Here is a 16,704-nt window from a genome sequence, read left to right as displayed (position 1 = left end):
TTACATAAGGAAATTTGGAAAGGTTTCTCCCTGCAGCACACTGCTCTCCAAACCTTCTCTCTCCCCCCTCCTTTCTCTCTCTCTCTCTCTCTCTCTCTCTCTTTAAGCTGATCTAGCCTCTGTGCATGTGCAGAGTTCATGTCTCAGCAAACCTTTTATACCATTGAAAATGTTGCATCTTTTGGCTCAATTTGAATAAGGAAGGGAAAGGTAAGGGGTAGATTTTAAAAGTAGAGTTAGATTTTAAAACACAAAAAAGAGAAACTCAGTAATTCAAGTACAGTATTCACCTTCCTTTATGTACAGGAAAGGGCTATCATTATTGGTCATTTTATCTGGTCATTCGCGGAACAATCAACCGCTCTCTTATTTATGAGTAAAAATGGCCAGTCATTGGTCAAGGCTAATTCTACTTGATTATATGAATTTTTTATGTGCTTAAACTTTGAGTAGACTTTTACGTCTGATTTTTTGTAAATAATAGACAAAAAGATAAACACTGTAATCACTTAAATGCCTGATATCACCAGTTCTGCTTCAAACATCATGGCTTCACCTCATACCTTTAAAAAACAAAGAGCAAATCTGGGCTGAATTACAACACATCACCTCACAGCCACAAATTGGGAGAGTTGAAAGGGACCCTGGGGTCATCTAGTCCAACCCTAAAATACAGGGTTCATAGCAAGATTTGTACTACCAGAGAGGCATACACATTTAAGTACAGATTTACAGCTGGGAAAGGAAACATCTATGCTCATATCATGTACTAAGGAAGAGGAAAATAAAAGTACATAACTTTACACAGAACCCTTTTTGCAGATCTTGAGATAGTTTGAGTGAGTTTGAAATGATATTTAAGGAAGAAGTGAACAGTTTTCGTAAGATAGGGAGAGGATCTCTTATAAAGCACAGTTAAAGCAGCCCTAGATTTGATTTTTAAAGGGAATACACAAGTGTTGCCCCCTCCCCTCTTTGCAGTTTCCTTTAAAGGAAGCTTACTCGGGAGTAAATTTACCTGGCACAGAAGTAAGAAGGGAGAAAACAACTGAAAGAGGCAGAGTGAAGCAAGGGGGAGGGGGGGCATTTTCTAACAAAAGAGGCCATGAAGTCTTATAGAGACTGATATCAGGAGCCTTACAATAACTCTTCTGTCCAACCAAATCAAAGTTAAAACTGGACTCAAATATTTTTCTTAGAATGAACACCATACTTTTATAGGCATACGCTTAATGAAATACATACACTGCATTTTAGCTTGAGAGAGCAGTTGTGCTCAACTAGGCTTTTGCAGCAGAAACATTAGGTTAAAAGCACCTTCTAAAATAAGACTGTAGACTCACAATCTCAAAAGTTGGGGCAAAGCAAGAGGTGGGGTAAACATTTGCACACTTCATTCTCATCTTCTCTTATTTAGGACTGCTAAGATCCAGCATGACTTCCTTAGATTTAAATTTTGAAGCAAGCTTGCAGTTTAAACTATGCACACTTAAGAAAGGCAGTCTGCCAGAGACAGAAAGAACAGACAACACACATAACAGACAACATGTAAACATACATATTCTCATATATGTATTAACAGACAACACACATAACAGACAACATGTAAACATGTAAACATATATATTCTCATCCTTTAGTTGGTTATTGCAAGGAGTTGGGCCACTACCTTTGGCTTCATTAAGTGAAATTAGTAGGGAGGTCCCACATGGTTTTATGAACCTCCTTGCCTCTTCAAACACACCACCAGTTAATCAAACTGGTAGGGCTCACAACGCTTGGTTGACTGGGTACCCCTTTATAGATGCATGCGTTGCTGTTGTTGCTTTTTTTTGCTTTTTCCTTTTTTTGGGGGGGTGTCTGGGATAGAGAAGGGGGAAAGAGAGGGGTTGATTAGGATTGGTATGTCTAGGGGTTTGGTATGCTTAGTACAGGGACGTATAGTAAAGAGGAGAAGGGGCTTCTAGTTGCCTGGCAACTTCCTTAGTGGGTTTTAGAGAGCTCTAGCTATCCGGTTCCTTGCGTTCCATTTCCTATTTCCTTATTTCCTTATTTCCTTATTTCCTATAACCTGGGGTCTCTTTCCACTCTGCCGGTCCTGCCCAATTCCTCATGGGCTATCCCTCCTGGCAACCTCCTACCTATCGTCACATCTCAGGAAAAGGGGCCCTACTGGACGCCCGCGCCATGCGGTGCCAGATCGGGTGGTCCCTGGATAGAATTTCGGGTCGAAAATCCCCCTTGCTTTCGGAAGCGAGCTTACAGTACACGTGGTATGTAGCTCGACCAGTGCGGCTGGGATTAGGATAGAAAGCAAGACCACTTCCTGCCCCCTAGCAAGGACGCTCGGGAAGTTCGGAAAGAGAGCTCCAACCCCTTGCTTTCAACTGGGATGCCCGTTGCAGAGAGTCGGCTATCTTTCAAGTCGGGTCTCTCCGTCTTACTTTCGGGCTCCCAATTGGTGCGGCTGGCTGGAGATTTTAAGGAAAAGGGATAGAGCTCAGAACCCCCTTTTCGGGTTGAGCAGCGGTCCACGGTCTCTCTCACTAACCGGACCAAGAGAAAGGCAAGAAGGAGCGATAGAGAGGAGGGCAGAGAATTCAGTTGCCAGGAGACTTCCACCCCCTTCCCACCAGTGCACTGGATTTTCCTTTTTCCTTATACTCACTCGTCTTCTATGATGATCCCGGGATCGATGAATAAGCCGGCTGGATCCCTCTTTTGCTCCCCGGCTGAACTCCTAGGGCTTTCGATTACCGCCCAGAAGATGGCTGGGGGTCCAAAAGGATCTTCCCAGGCAAAATGGCCCGGAGCCGGCTGAAGATTTTGGGGGCCCCAGTCAGCAGCTCGGGAGAACCACAAGCCCCGCGTTGGGCAGCCAACTGTTACGGCTAAAATCTGGGTGCGGGGTTACTCTGCCACCCAGCTCATCGGACTAAGTCCGTGGGTCCCTGCGGAAGAAAAATGAGCTCAGCCGGACGCAGGAGCAAACTGCAGAAGGTCCAAGTTTATTGCGCAACAGGTTCAAGGCGAGATTGAACCCAGAGAAAGGGGTGACATGAACTTTTGAAATTTCCCTCCATATCCCAGAATACAGTGCAAAATACATCCCAGTTACATCATGAATACATTAAGAAGAGGTTGGGTTACACAGATTAACATATGGAGGAGGGAGGGGTGAATATGCAGAGCTGGAGATATGCGCAGATAAGCACATCCTGAGAAGGCAATGGTCCATGTTTGCATAGTCTGTCACCTGGCATCGCCTGGAGGAAGGGTTTGGCAGAGTGATTTTGACTGGATTACTTGAGAGATTATGGAGTACAGGGGAGGGGTGATGGAGTCCTAGAGAAATTGAGCAAATATATTGTAGTGAAGAAGACATGCCCCCCCCTTCCGTAACACCATCATAAATGAGTAATACTTTCTCATGCATTTTTTTTATGCTAATATACAAAGGTATATCATTTCCACTTCCAGAAATGCTGAACTGCTAATTCAAGGGACACTGAAGTCCTTGCAGAGATGACAGGGCAGCTTTCCAGATTAGGTGGCTGGGAGTGAGACAGTTGGCAGAGTGGCACTGGGCTTGCTAAGACGCCAAATACTACAGGAATTGCGTTCTTAGCACTGTAATACCATTTTAATTTTTTAAGATTGCTTTTTCAGTCATGGCAATGTGTGAAGAAATACTCCACATCTGCCAAGCTTTCAGGAGCAGGACTAAGGGCTCTTCCTCACCGTCTGTGGACAACACTGTTTTTATTTATTGTCATGGTACAGAAGATAAATTTTGAGAAGGCAACACCAGAATCTCTTATATTTACCCTTCCCCTCCCGCTCTTCTTTCAGACGTTCCCAACACCGAGATCAAGGACTGAGAGCTTGGACCGGCTCTTCCTCACCATCTGTGGACAACGCTTCCAAGGCTATCTGACCTGTTGGCAGCCTGTCCTTGCCTTGGCAGCCTCCAGCTCTCATCTCCCATCTTCCTGTTCATTATCATCATTTCTACCTACAGGTTTGTTGGGGTTGAGATTATTGAGCTGATGATGGTATGATTTTTCATCAATAAATATGATTTGTTCTTGTCTGTAAATGAAGTCACATTTGAAACAATACAGAAGCAGTAAAGGGGAATTCCCTAGGAGGTGTTTTATTCAGTCTCACCTGCAATTATGTGTGTTCAACACACAGAAACACATAGATAATGTGAAATTACTGGGTGTTACAGTGTCCAAATAGGGACGCGGGTGGCGCTGTGGGTAAAACCTCAGTGCCTAGGACTTGCCAATTGTATGGTCGGCGGTTCGAATCCCCTCGGCGGGGTGAGCTCCTGTCGTTCGGTCCCAGCTCCTGTCGTTCGGTCCCAGCTCCTGCCCACCTAGCAGTTCGAAAGCACTCCTAAGTGCAAGTAGATAAATAGGTACCTGGGCAAGGTGATTGAGCGAGCGGTTGCCGAACAACTCCAGGCACGCCTGGAAGAAGCGGACCATTTGGATCCCTTCCAGTCGGGATTCAGGCCTCATCATGGGACTGAAACTGCCTTGGTCGCACTGGTTGATGATCTCCGGCGGGCTAGGGACAAAGGTGAGAGCTGTTTCCTAGTTCTGCTGGATCTCTCAGCGGCGTTCGATACCATCGACCATAGCATCCTTCTGGACCGTCTTGAGGGGCTGGGAGCTGGGGGCACTGTTATACAGTGGTTCCGCTCCTTCCTCCTGGGCCGTGTTCAGAAAGTGGTGGTGGGGGATGAGTGTTCAGACCCCTGGGCTCTCACTTGTGGGGTGCCTCAGGGTTCTGTCCTCTCCCCCATGCTTTTCAACATCTACATGCGGCCGCTGGGAGAGATCATCAGGAGGTTTGGGCTGGGTGTTCATCAGTATGCGGATGATACCCAGCTCTACCTCTCTTTTAAATCAGAACCAGTGAAGGCAGTGAAGGTCCTGTGTGAGTGTCTGGAGGCGGTTGGAGGATGGATGGCGGCTAACAGATTGAGGTTGAATCCTGACAAGACAGAAGTACTGTTTTTGGGGGACAGGAGGCGGGCAGGTGTGGATGATTCCCTGGTCCTGAATGGGGTAACTGTGCCCCTGAAGGACCAGGTGCGCAGCCTGGGAGTCATTTTGGACTCACAGCTGTCCATGGAGGCACAGGTTAAATCTGTGTCCAGGGCGGCTGTTTACCAGCTCCATCTGGTACGTAGGCTGAGACCCTATCTGCCTGCGGACTGTCTCGCCAGAGTGGTGCATGCTCTGGTTATCTCCCGCTTGGACTACTGCAATGCGCTCTACGTGGGGCTACCTTTGAAGGTGACTCGGAAACTACAACTAATCCAGAATGCGGCAGCTAGACTGGTGACTGGGAGCGGCCGCCGAGACCATATAACACCGGTCTTGAAAGACCTGCATTGGCTCCCAGTACGTTTCCGAGCACAATTCAAAGTGTTGGTGCTGACCTTTAAAGCCCTAAACGGCCTCGGTCCAGTATACCTGAAGGAGCGTCTCCACCCCCATCATTCTGCCCGGACGCTGAGGTCCAGCGCCGAGGGCCTTCTGGCGGTTCCCTCATTGCGAGAAGCAAAGCTACAGGGAACCAGGCAGAGGGCCTTCTCGGTAGTGGCGCCCGCCCTGTGGAACGCCCTTCCAGCAGATGTCAAAGCGATAAACAACTACCTGACATTCAGGAGACATCTTAAGGCAGCCCTGTTCAGGGAAGTTTTTAGCGTGTGATATTTTATTGTATTTTTGGTTTTTATGGAAGCCGCCCAGAGTGGCTGGGGAGGCCCAGCCAGATGGGCGGGGTATAAACAATAAATTATTATTATTATTATTATTTATAGCAGGAAGGTAAACGGCGTTTCCGTGTGCTGCGCTGGTGCTGGCTCGCCAGAGCAGCTTCGTCACGCTGGCCACGTGACCCGGAGGTGTCTCCGGACAGCGCTGGCCCCTGGCCTCTTAAGTGAGATGGGCGCACAACCCTAGAGACGGAAACGACTGACCCGTACGGGCAGGGGTACCTTTACCTTTTTACAGTGTCCAAATAACACTCAACACATGCAAGCAGATTAATGGCTCCCTACCTCCTTTTTTGAAAAAGTTGTTTTTATTTATTTTCATGCTACAGAAGATAGTTACAACATTAAACAACAAATCACTTGTCCTGATGAAATTATACACTTTATTCTTGCCATGTGTTACAATTTCATTTGATTATTCTAAAATATTACACCACCTTTTCCCATGAGTGCTGGGTGGATTCTTAACAATTTATGTATTGAATAAACATTGACTTATTCAACCTTATTCAAAGATTTACTGAAATCAAGATGCACTATTTCCACAGCTTTCCCCTGATCAACAAAGTTTGTAACTCTATCCAAAAAAAGGGGACGAGATATTTCTCTGGCTTGACTTGTTTTTGGGAAAGCCATGCTTTCATCCTGTATGTTTATATTGTGAAATCTTCAGATGAACGGCACATAAATTTTAAAAATGGCAATAAATAAGAAGGATACTGACAAGCTGGAACATGTGCAAAGGAAGACGACCAAGATGATATTATTTTATTATTGCATTTATTTAATTTCTATACTACCTTATACCAGGGGTGCCAACTTGAATAAAATACTGGGGGAGAGGTAGGTCCCGCCTTGCATAATCAATCACAGGGTGTGGTGTATGCACACCATTTGAATGGTAATGCCTATCAACTGGGGGGGTGGCCCCTCAAATATTTTAAGCAGAAACAAAGACCTCTCAGCCTTTAAGTGTTGCCTCCTATGCCCTATACCCTCAGGGCAGTTTCAAAATTAAATCATAATATAAAAAACAAAACAAAAAAATTAAAAAACCGTAACCCCCCCCAACACACCACATTTTAAAAGGCCATTTGATGTCAATCAGCCAAAGGGTTGGGTAAAGAGGTGTTGTTTTTCCATGAAGCCTAAAGCTGTATCATGGATGTTTTTATCTGCCCTTTGCATGAATCCTTTCATGAGAACTGAGAGAGGAGCTATAGCTGAAGCAATTGTATGGTTTCTCCCATATGAATTCTTTGATGGGAAGTGACATTGTGGCTGTGACTGAGGCACTTTCCACATTCCATGCACTGCTAGGATTTTGCCCCTCTGTGAATTCTCTGATGCTTAGCGAGATAGGAGCTCGTACTGAAGTTCCTTCCACATTCCACACAATTATAGGGTTTCTCCCCTGTATGAATTCTTTGATGGGAAGTGAGGTCAGAGCTCTTCCTGAAGCTCTTTCCACATTCCACACACTGATAGGGTTTCTCCCCTGTATGAATTCTCTGATGGCAACTGAGAGCAGAGCTACAGCTGAAGCTCTTTCCGCATTCCACGCACTGATAGGGTTTCTCCCCTGTATGAATTCTTTGATGGGAGGTGAGACAGAAGCTTGTAATGAAGCTCTTTCCACATTCCACGCACTGATAGGGTTTATCCCCTCTGTGAATTCTCTGATGGGTCATGAGATTGGAGCTCTTACTGAAGCTTTTTCCACATTCCAAGCAATTATATGGTTTCTCCCCTGTATGAATTCTTTGATGGGAAGTGAGAGAGGAGTTGTGACTGAAGCTCTTTCCACATTCCAAGCAAGTGTATGGTTTATCCCCTGTATGAATTCTCTGATGCTTAGTGAGATCGGAGTTTGTACTAAAGCTCTTTACACATTCCACACACTGATAGGGTTTCTCCCCTGTATGAATTCTTTGATGGGAAGTGAGATTGGAGCTTGTACTGAAGTTTTTTCCACATTCCACACACTGATAGGGTTTCTCCCCTGTATGAATTCTTTGATGTAAAGTGAGATCGGTGCTCCGACAGAATCTCTTTCCACATTCCACGCACTGATAGGGTTTCTCCCCTGTATGAATTCTTTGATGTAAAGTGAGATCGGTGCTCCGACAGAATCTCTTTCCACATTCCACGCACTGATAGGGTTTCTTCCCCCTATGAATTCTTTGATGGGAAGTAAGAGAGGAATTGTGACGGAAGCTCTTTCCACATTCCAAGCAATTGTATGGTTTATCCCCTGTATGGATTCTTTGATGGGAACTGAGATCGGTCCTCCAACAGAATCTCTTTCCACATTCCATGCACTGAAAGGGTTTCTCCCCTGTATGAATTCTTTGATGGTCAGTGAGGTGGGAGCTCCTTCTGAAGTTCTTTCCACATTCCACACACTGATAGGGTTTCTCCCCTGCATGAATTCTTTGATGGGAAGTGAAAGACGAGTTGTGACTGAAGCTCTTCCCACAGTCTACGCACTGATATGGTTTCTCCCCTGTATGAATTATTTGATGGGAAGTGAGATTCGAGCTCATACTGAAGCTCTTTCCACATTCCACGCACTGATAGGGTTTTTCCCCTGTATGGATTCTTTGATGAGAAGTGAGATGGTGGCTCTTACGAAAGCTCTTTCCACATTCCGCACATTTATAGGGTTTCTCTCCTGTATGAATTCTCTGATGGGAACTCAGAGAGGACCTGCTACTGAAGCTCTTTCCACATTCCATACACTGATAGGGTTTCTCCCCTGTATGAATTATTTGATGGGAAGTGAGATGGGAGCTATGATTGAAGCTCTTTCCACATTCCATGCACTGATAGGGTTTCTTCCCAGTGGGATTTCTTTGGTCTGAAGTGGAATGGAAACTTTTTCCACTTTCAAGATATTTATAAGGCTTCTCCATTGTGGGTATTATGTCCTGGTCACCCTTGTTCTTGATTTCCAGTTCATCTGCAATGAAGAGAGAAATTGATTAGTGCCTATTGGAGAAAAAGAGCCCACAATTCATGAAGAATACTTGTTAACATTGGTAATAGAAGAATAACACATGGGTTAGATGAATGGTTTTTACTACAGGGTTGGATGCATATATTAGCAGGGATCAACTGACATCCTTCATATAATAATTTTTTTAATTGGATTTTCAATTAAATGTTTACATAGACAATCAAATAGAAATAAGAAGAAATACAGGATTCTCTTGAACTCTTGGACTTCCCACCACCCCTCCCTGGGTTACATATTTATCCTTTTCTTCTGCATATTTTATCTTTCTGTATTATTTCATTTTTCCATAGTATCTCAAGTCCTTGTTACATTACTAGTGTTATTTAAGTCCTTGTAAAGATTTCAATTGCTTACAGTGTTTTTCCAAATACAATGTGAATTTCCCCCATTCTTTAATGAAGTCTTGGTCTTCGTGGTTTCAGATTTTCCCAGTCATTCTTGTATCTCAGCATAGTCCATCCATTTAGTTTGTCATTCCTCTCTTGTAGGGACTTTATCATATTACCATCTCTGGGCCACAATCATTCACATGGCTTTCATTGCATACATAAAATGTTTTTTCTGCACCTTCGGTTTTTCTGCACCTATAATTCCTAATAATAAAGATTCTGGGTTTTTTAACAAATGCCATTTTAAACTGCTTTTTAGTTCATTATATATCATTTCCCAGAACTCTTTCATTATTTTACAATTCCACTACATATGATAAAAGTTGCCTTCTTTCTCTTTACATTTCTAGCAAATGTTAAAACCTGTTCCATACATTTTTGCTAATTTACATGGAGTTATGGGACTTCCGGATGGCTGCTGCTTGCCTCTGGACGAACAGCCTTCGAGCTCCCAATGGATTTAAAAATTCTAATATGGAACGTGAATGGACTAAATGACAAGGCAAAAAGAATTAAGATGGAGCATGCTTTAAATAAGCAAAAACTAGATATGATATGTTTGCAAGAAACTCATGTCATACAAAAGCACAGGAGAGTTCTCTCTAATAAGAAACTAGGTCTAGAATTTGTTTTCTCAGATAAAAAACAAAAAAGGGGGCATAGTGATTTATGCTAAACCACAGCTCATGCTGTTATTTAAAGATCCAGAAGGAAGGATAGTCATTATCGAGATTTTGGCCCAAGGAGAAAAATTCATAATTATTGGTATCTATGCCCCAAATTTTAAAAAAGTGAATTTCCCCAATTACTTGAGGAAACAACAGCAGAATATGTGGGAGAAAAGATAGTTCTCCTAGGTGATTTAAATGGAGTGCCTGTCCCAGAGTTGGATAGAACAAAGAGAAAAACAGAAAACAAACAATCAAAACTACTTCTCTTATTTTGAATGACAGAAACTTTAAACATTTACAATGCATGGAGAACAAAACACCCAACTAAAAGAGAATATACCCATATTTCAGACCCAATAACTCAGCGGGAAGGATAAATGCCATTTGGATAACTAAGGAATTAACACTGAGAGTTAGCAAAGCTGAAATAAAACCTAAAACTATTTTGGATCATAATGCAGTCTCAGTTTGGTTAAAGAAAGAGGGAAAACTACCAATGAGATGGAGACTAAATGAGAATCTATTAATCGGTGATAAGATCCTGCAAAAGGCCAAACTGACGCTAAAATAATTTTTTGAACTCAACCTAAATAAAGGAATGAACAGCAAAATAGTTTGGGACACCAGTAAGGCAGTATTAAGAGGATTTTTTTATTCAGCAAAATGGCATTAATTTTTAAAAAAAAAAAAATATTGTGAAAGTAGTTTTACGTTGTTTTCCAACAATTCCTTCTCAAACCTCAATATTTCATTTGCAAAACCCTTTCTCTTATCTATTTCAAAAACCTCATTTAACTGGTGATACTGTAACCAATCTGTTAGAAGGTCTCTTATATCTTCGAACTTTTTAAATTGTTATTGCTGTTCCACTTCCATTAATAACTCCCTATATGTTACCCAATTCTTTCTCATATTTAGTTTCTTCATGATATCACTTCTAGCAGGGAGATCCACCACGGCGTTTTCTCTTCTAAAAAAGTTTTATATATCTCCCATACCTCATTTATTGACTTTCTTACCACATGTTTCAGGAATCCTCTGTGTGCCTTCACTTTCTCATACAATAGATATGCATGCCAACCAAATCTATCATCATGTCCTTCCATAGCTAAAAGATCTGGGGTTGGTTTTTTAAAAATATTCCACTCCTGTAGCCAGCAAATACTGGGCGCCTCATAATACAACTTTAAACCTGGTAGGGAGAAGCCACCTCTGCCTTTGGAATCTATTAACATCTTACATTTCATTCTTGGCTTCTCCCCTTGCCAGATAAATCTTGAAATATCTTTCTGCCATTCTTTGAAATGTCCTGTTCCGCTAACCATTGAAATTGTTTGGAATAAAAATAAAATTCTCGGCACTACATTCATTTTTATCACAGATATCATTCCCCAAAACTCTTAAGTTTGTCTTTATTTCTCTCTAGGTAGTTGTATAGTTATCCTTAAAGAGATTTATAGATTTTGTTAATGAAACTCCTAAATATTTGACCTTTTTATTTATTGTCAGTTCCATAATTGGTTTAATTCGTTTTTATGTTGTTCCAGCATATTTTTCACCAACATATTCATTTTACCCTTGTTCAATTTGAAACCTGCTATTTGCGCAGACTCATAGATCTAATTTAAGACCCTCAATGTACTACCCCCAGGCAGGGGACAGCAAGATTTACCTTGCCTGGGCAGTTCAATCCAGCAGAGATCACTCCGTGGGTGCAGACACGATTTCCGGCGCAGCGGAAGCAAGTCCCCGTGCCACACTGCGCCGCTTTAGCACAGCGTGTGGGGACTTGCCAAGTGGGGGGCTCGGTTCCGGGGCGGCTCGTGGAATGGTTAAACAACCCTTGTGGGCGGCTTGTGGCCCATGGGTCTTAGGTTGCCAATACCTTCCCATGGGTCTTCCACAGTTATTACAAGGGCATCTGCAAATGCTGTCAATTGATAAACATTACTACCCACCATTGCTGGACGCTTTTGGGGCTCAAGTAACCCTCTTTGGCTTTTGGGGGGCTCACCTTCTCGCTTTCCCCCGACCCCCCGGGGTGATCCGAGTCAGTTCCTAAGAACTGGGCTCTCACCCTATTGCCATTTTTATGGCAAACTGGAAGTCTCAACTGATATCCTTAGATGAACCTGTGATTCAGATAAGCCTGGCTCTTCTCTTGAATGGATTTTGTTTGGCTCCATCATGGAATCCCCTCCATTTCCAAAATCAGCCTTCTCTTTGGTCAACCAAAGACTGACAGGAGCAAAACAAAAACAGAAAACCTGAAAGGAGCTACTACAACTTCCCTAACAACTCAGAGGTTTACATTTAAAATTGCCTGGGCAATTCAGACTTGTCTGATAATTGTTTAAGCAGCTGCAACTGGAGGAAGAACATTCACGGTGAAAAGAATAATTCACAGTTCAAGGTTTATTGTGGGAATATTGTAATCCCGGGTGATTTAAGGGGGCGCTGTTGAATTCTAAGAAAATATATGAGGTTTGTCACAGAGAGCTGTTCTGAATATAAAAACGAGATATTATGATCCCACGAGAAGCCTTACCAAGAGAGGCCACGATCCCACGATTCTCCTCCATGACGTCCTTATGCAGAGCTCTCTGGTCAGGATCCAGCAACTCCCACTCCTTATCCGTGAAACAAACAGCGACATCTTCAAAGCACACTGGACCCTGAAGGAAAAATTGAAATGTCCTACTCTGAGACAACAGTGTTGTTCACCACCACTCATTGAGCTATGACATTGCTTCATCCTTCGGCCTCTGTCCCCACAAGGCAGCTTCCCCTGACCTGATCTGGTTCCACAGCCGCTGCTTCCCTTCTGCCCCCATGAAAAGACGGATCAGGAGGTCTTGCCAGCATCATTCTGTCTCCTGAAAGAGAAAACAGATAAGCAGGATGCCAGGAGTGCCCATGTCTCTCACAGGGGAAACAGGGCATCTCTAACTACAGATGGGCTTTGAGAAAGCCTTTCCTGCTAAGTGCAGTTGGACGTTTGTGCCCATTTCATATGTTAGTCGTGCAGAAATACATCTCTCCTCCTCTGGACCCTTGTTCCCAACAGTCCCCCCCAAAACAAGATGAAAATAACCCACAGATTAGTTGGGAAAGCAACAGAATGAGAAAAGCCACCTTCCTCCTTACCCAGTGGCCTCTCTCTGGTGTCCAACGGAGGCCTCTCTGCCTCACAGGAATCCAGGTCCATTTCTGCAAAGACATCCTTTTCCTGAAAAAGAAAGGATTCAAAACAGAGAAAGGTGAGAAATATTAGAAAGGGAATTACAAAGAAAAAAACTGTAAGGGTGTGAAATCATATTCCACAGATGCCTTCCTAGGAAAAGGAAGGGCCATCAGGAGAGCATTATGTTCTTCATCCTGTTTGGAGCCCCTTTGGAGTATCCAGAGGAAAGTCTCTCTCACCTGCTTTCTCTCCTCTGCCTGACTCAGGAGGAAACCTTCGGCCAGGGCCACCGCTTGGGAACTGGTCTTCGCTCCACACTCCCTCACCCAGCTCTCCATCTCTGGTGGAAGGACAGCCAGGAACTGCTCCAAGATCACCAGGTCCAACATCTCAGCTTTCGTGTGCCTTTCTGGCTTCAGCCACTGATGGTCAAGGTGGTAGATTCGGCTGCAAACCTCTCGGGGTCCTTTGGCCTCCTGGCAGCAGAACTGCCTCAATTGCTGGCTCTGCACCTCTGAGCGGAGGGTGTCCTCCTCACCCAGGATCTTCTGCACAGAGTTTTCCCAGAATCCCCCACTGCTCCCAGTTTGGTTGGCATGGCCTCTTCCTGCTTCAAGGCCAGCTGAGTCTCGCTGATCCATCTGTGCTCTCAGGAAGCCTCTGAGAAATTGGAAGGAACCCTGTGGTCTTCTGGCAAGTTCTGTCTGTGCCAAATCCTGTGCAAATACTACAAAGCAAATACATTGTTCTGTTATAATGCTGATATACCATAAGAAGAAGAAAAATGGTTCCCTGAGCAAGTTTGTATGGGACTTGCTAGTAACCAGCGTAGGTCGGACTGTACCACAGCCCTGACTCTGCCCAGGAAATTACCATGACAAATCTGCAGGCAACTGGAGACGGGAGAGGGGGGGTTACTGAGGTGGGGTCCCTTTTTCTTAGTAATCTTGGGGTACTCCTGGATCCAACATGTTCCCTTAAGGCTCATGTGGGGGGAGAATAAAGGCCCAAGAAGACACACACACACACACACACACACACACACACCATTATCATTTGGCACAATCTGGTTGATCTAAATTTGAATTCAAACAAAAATCATTGCATTCTATTTGCATTGTCCCAGGTTCCTCAACAGACGAGCATGTTATCCTGTTTCATTCGCCACTTAAGAGGAAAAATGACTTTTACTCCTATTTAAGCCAAGCACATCCACAAGGGCTCTTGACTAGGTGTTTGACTGTGGGATTCTGAATATCCCGTTTACCCTTTTTCCAGATTCAGGTAGGTAGCCGTGTTGGTCTGACACAGTCAACATATATAAAATAATAAAAACATTGCCCAGTAGCACCTTAGAGACCAACTAAGTTTGTTCTTGGTACAAGCTTTTGTGTGCATGCACACTTCTTCAGATACACACAGGTCTGTATCTGAAGAATTGTGCATGCAAACGAAAGCTTACTGTATAACAAGAACAAACTTAGTTGGTCACTAAGATGCTACTGGACAATTTTTTTTTTAATTTTCCCTTTTTCTTTTTTGGTTTAAACTAACTCACGAACTAAGAAGCTATACACAGACCACTAGTAGTGAAACATATGTTGCAGATCTTGCTGCAAATATGTTGTATTATTTTTTGTGATATACAAAACCCCAGTAGAAAGTTATTCCAGAAAGAGAATAAAAAGACATCAAACACACCTAGGACCCAACCGGCACTGCATCTTTGCAGCAGGATCAGGCCACTTCCAAGAGTCCTGGCTTTCTCCAAAAAGGCTGGAGCTGTCCTTTGCTAAGGATGCTGAGAGTTGCTAGGAGACCCCCCCATCCCTAGGAATGGTAGCTCAGTCGGGGGGGGGGGACGGGATGGAGAGAGAGGGTCTCCCAACCACTCTCAGCACTGGGGGGGGGGCTGCCTCTTTCACCCCCAGCCCAGGTTTGCTTCCTTCCCAGCAGGTCTTCTCCTGCCTTGGACGGTGAGACCTTCCCTGATTCTCAGCAGGGCTTTGTGTTCAGTCTCCAAAGATCCTCTGGGGGCTGGCATGTCTGAATGGGCGCACGTGTGCCAGCCAGGATCAGGCCAGAGGGTCCCTCCTGCGTCCAGCCTCCTCTGACCACAGGGCAACCTGCTGCCTCTCCTGCCTTGTGCCCCTGCAGGACTGGAGCACAAAGAGCCAAGCTCGCCTCCTGGGGGATTCAGGAGCCCCCACCGCCCTCTCCTCCTCCTCCATGAACTGGCCCCATCCTCTTCCAAGCCACCCGGGTTGGTGCCCCCCCCGGCTCCTGTGGGAGGGAGTTCCACAGTTCAACTCGGCACCTCCATCTTCCAAAAGGATTTATTGATTTATTGCCTTGGTCGGGATTGTTGTTGCTTTCCATTTCTAGCATTTATCTATTGTCCAAAGCTTTCTGTCTGGCTGCAGCCTGTGCTAATAGACGTGGCTGATTCCTAAATCTGAAGGGGGTTTATTTGCGTGCCCCTTTTCCCCTGACCCACAGACACCTCCTCAAAGGGGCAAGCAGCACATTTCTACAAATGCAGAACATACAGTACAGTAGTTGCAAACCTCGTGCGACCTCGCCCCTCCCTGGCAGGACCCCCTGCTCCTGGGATCACCCCCCCCCCCCATGATCCATCCTCCCCTGCATCCCTGGGACCCCCCCCTTCTCCCCACTGCACCCTGGGGGGGGGGGAGAGAGGAGACTCACCAGATCCCAGGAGAGGACTGCCCTTCCCAAAGGAGTAAGCAGCGCCTGTATAGAATTGCAGGACATACAGTACTGTAGTTGCAAACCCCGCGCAACCCCCTCCCTCCCTGGCAGGACCCCCTCCTCCCTGGGGCTTCCCCCCCCCCATGAGCCACCCTCCCCTGCTGCATCCCTGGGACCCCCACCTTCTCCCCACTGCACCCTGGGGGGGGGAGGAAGAGACTCACCAGATCCCCGTGGAAGAGAGCAAGGCAGCCTTTGCAGCAGAGGAAAGCAACCCCCCCCCACATGCAGGAAGGGGAGGGGCTTTTCCTCTGGAGGACCCGGGCCCCCCCTTCCTTCCTGTCCTCTCTAGGAATGCAGCTCAGTTCCCTTTAACCCTTGCAAAGCCGAGTCCCCCCTGCTCAGTCCTCTCTGCCTTTTCTCTCCTGCATTGCAGAATCCCAGAGATGCTCCTTTTGAGGGGACGCTCTTGCTTGGTCTGTGATCCGCTCCCTCCCTTGGCCAGAAACTGGAGGAAGAGGTTGCAGGGAAAAGGGGTTTGCAGGAAGCAAGGAACCTCATCCTAGACTGGGAGGGAGCCCTAAGGGTCATCTATTCCAGCCCCCCTGCAAGGCAGGAATCTCAGCCAAAGCATCCAACCTCTGCTTCAAAACCTCCAAGGAAGGAGAGTCCGCCATCTCCCAAGGGATTCTGCTGCTCTTCTTCCTGCTGTTTAGGCAGCAGAAACTGCTTTCTGGTCCTCTGGGTCCCTTCTTCTGGGTGCTCCCTCCTGTTACGGAAGGGGGGGGCATGTCTTCTTCACTACAATATATTTGCTCAATTTCTCTAGGACTCCATCACCCCTCCCCTGTCCTCCATAATCTCTCAAGTAATCCAGTCAAAATCACTCTGCCAAACCTTTCCTCGGGCAATGCCAGGTGACAGACTATGCA

General features: G+C 45.3%; 3 protein-coding genes across 3 annotated transcripts in view; 1 reads left to right on the top strand and 2 right to left on the bottom strand.

Annotated features, from left to right (window-relative positions):
* Positions 1 to 16,704, top strand: part of LOC309530284 (uncharacterized protein) — a 435,057-nt gene that overhangs the window by 108,163 nt on the left and 310,190 nt on the right. The gene's annotated exons all lie outside the window — the stretch shown is intronic.
* LOC309530381 (uncharacterized protein) overlaps positions 1 to 16,704 on the bottom strand; it is a gene marked incomplete at its 3' end in the record, with an annotated part of 54,276 nt that overhangs the window by 15,644 nt on the left and 21,928 nt on the right. The window lies entirely within an intron of this gene.
* On the bottom strand, positions 6,538 to 16,046 carry LOC309530342 (uncharacterized protein). The gene is made up of 7 exons (XM_082219224.1): positions 15,997 to 16,046; positions 15,770 to 15,814; positions 13,300 to 13,787; positions 13,024 to 13,105; positions 12,670 to 12,752; positions 12,425 to 12,551; positions 6,538 to 8,759 (listed from the first exon to the last, which is right to left on the bottom strand). Exons 3-7 carry the CDS (start codon positions 13,699 to 13,701, stop codon positions 7,114 to 7,116), a joined length of 2,340 nt encoding a protein of 779 aa, XP_082075350.1. The 5' UTR covers positions 13,702 to 13,787; positions 15,770 to 15,814; positions 15,997 to 16,046; the 3' UTR covers positions 6,538 to 7,113.

The sequence above is a fragment of the Podarcis vaucheri genome (assembly GCF_965113315.1).
Source record: "Podarcis vaucheri genome assembly, chromosome: 4".
NCBI lineage: Eukaryota > Metazoa > Chordata > Lepidosauria > Squamata > Lacertidae > Podarcis > Podarcis vaucheri.
This window is presented reverse-complemented; position numbering and strand designations above follow the sequence as displayed.

Coding starts and splice junctions, on each gene's coding strand:
- LOC309530342 (XM_082219224.1), bottom strand. CDS start 13,701: ATGGATCAGCGAGACTCAGCTGGCCTTGAAGCAGGAAGAGGCCATGCC. Junction 12,753..13,023: donor CACCAGAGAGAGGCCACTGG/GTAAGGAGGAAG, acceptor TTTCTCTTTCAG/GAGACAGAATGATGCTGGCA. Junction 8,760..12,424: donor TGGGATCGTGGCCTCTCTTG/GTAAGGCTTCTC, acceptor TCTTCATTGCAG/ATGAACTGGAAATCAAGAAC.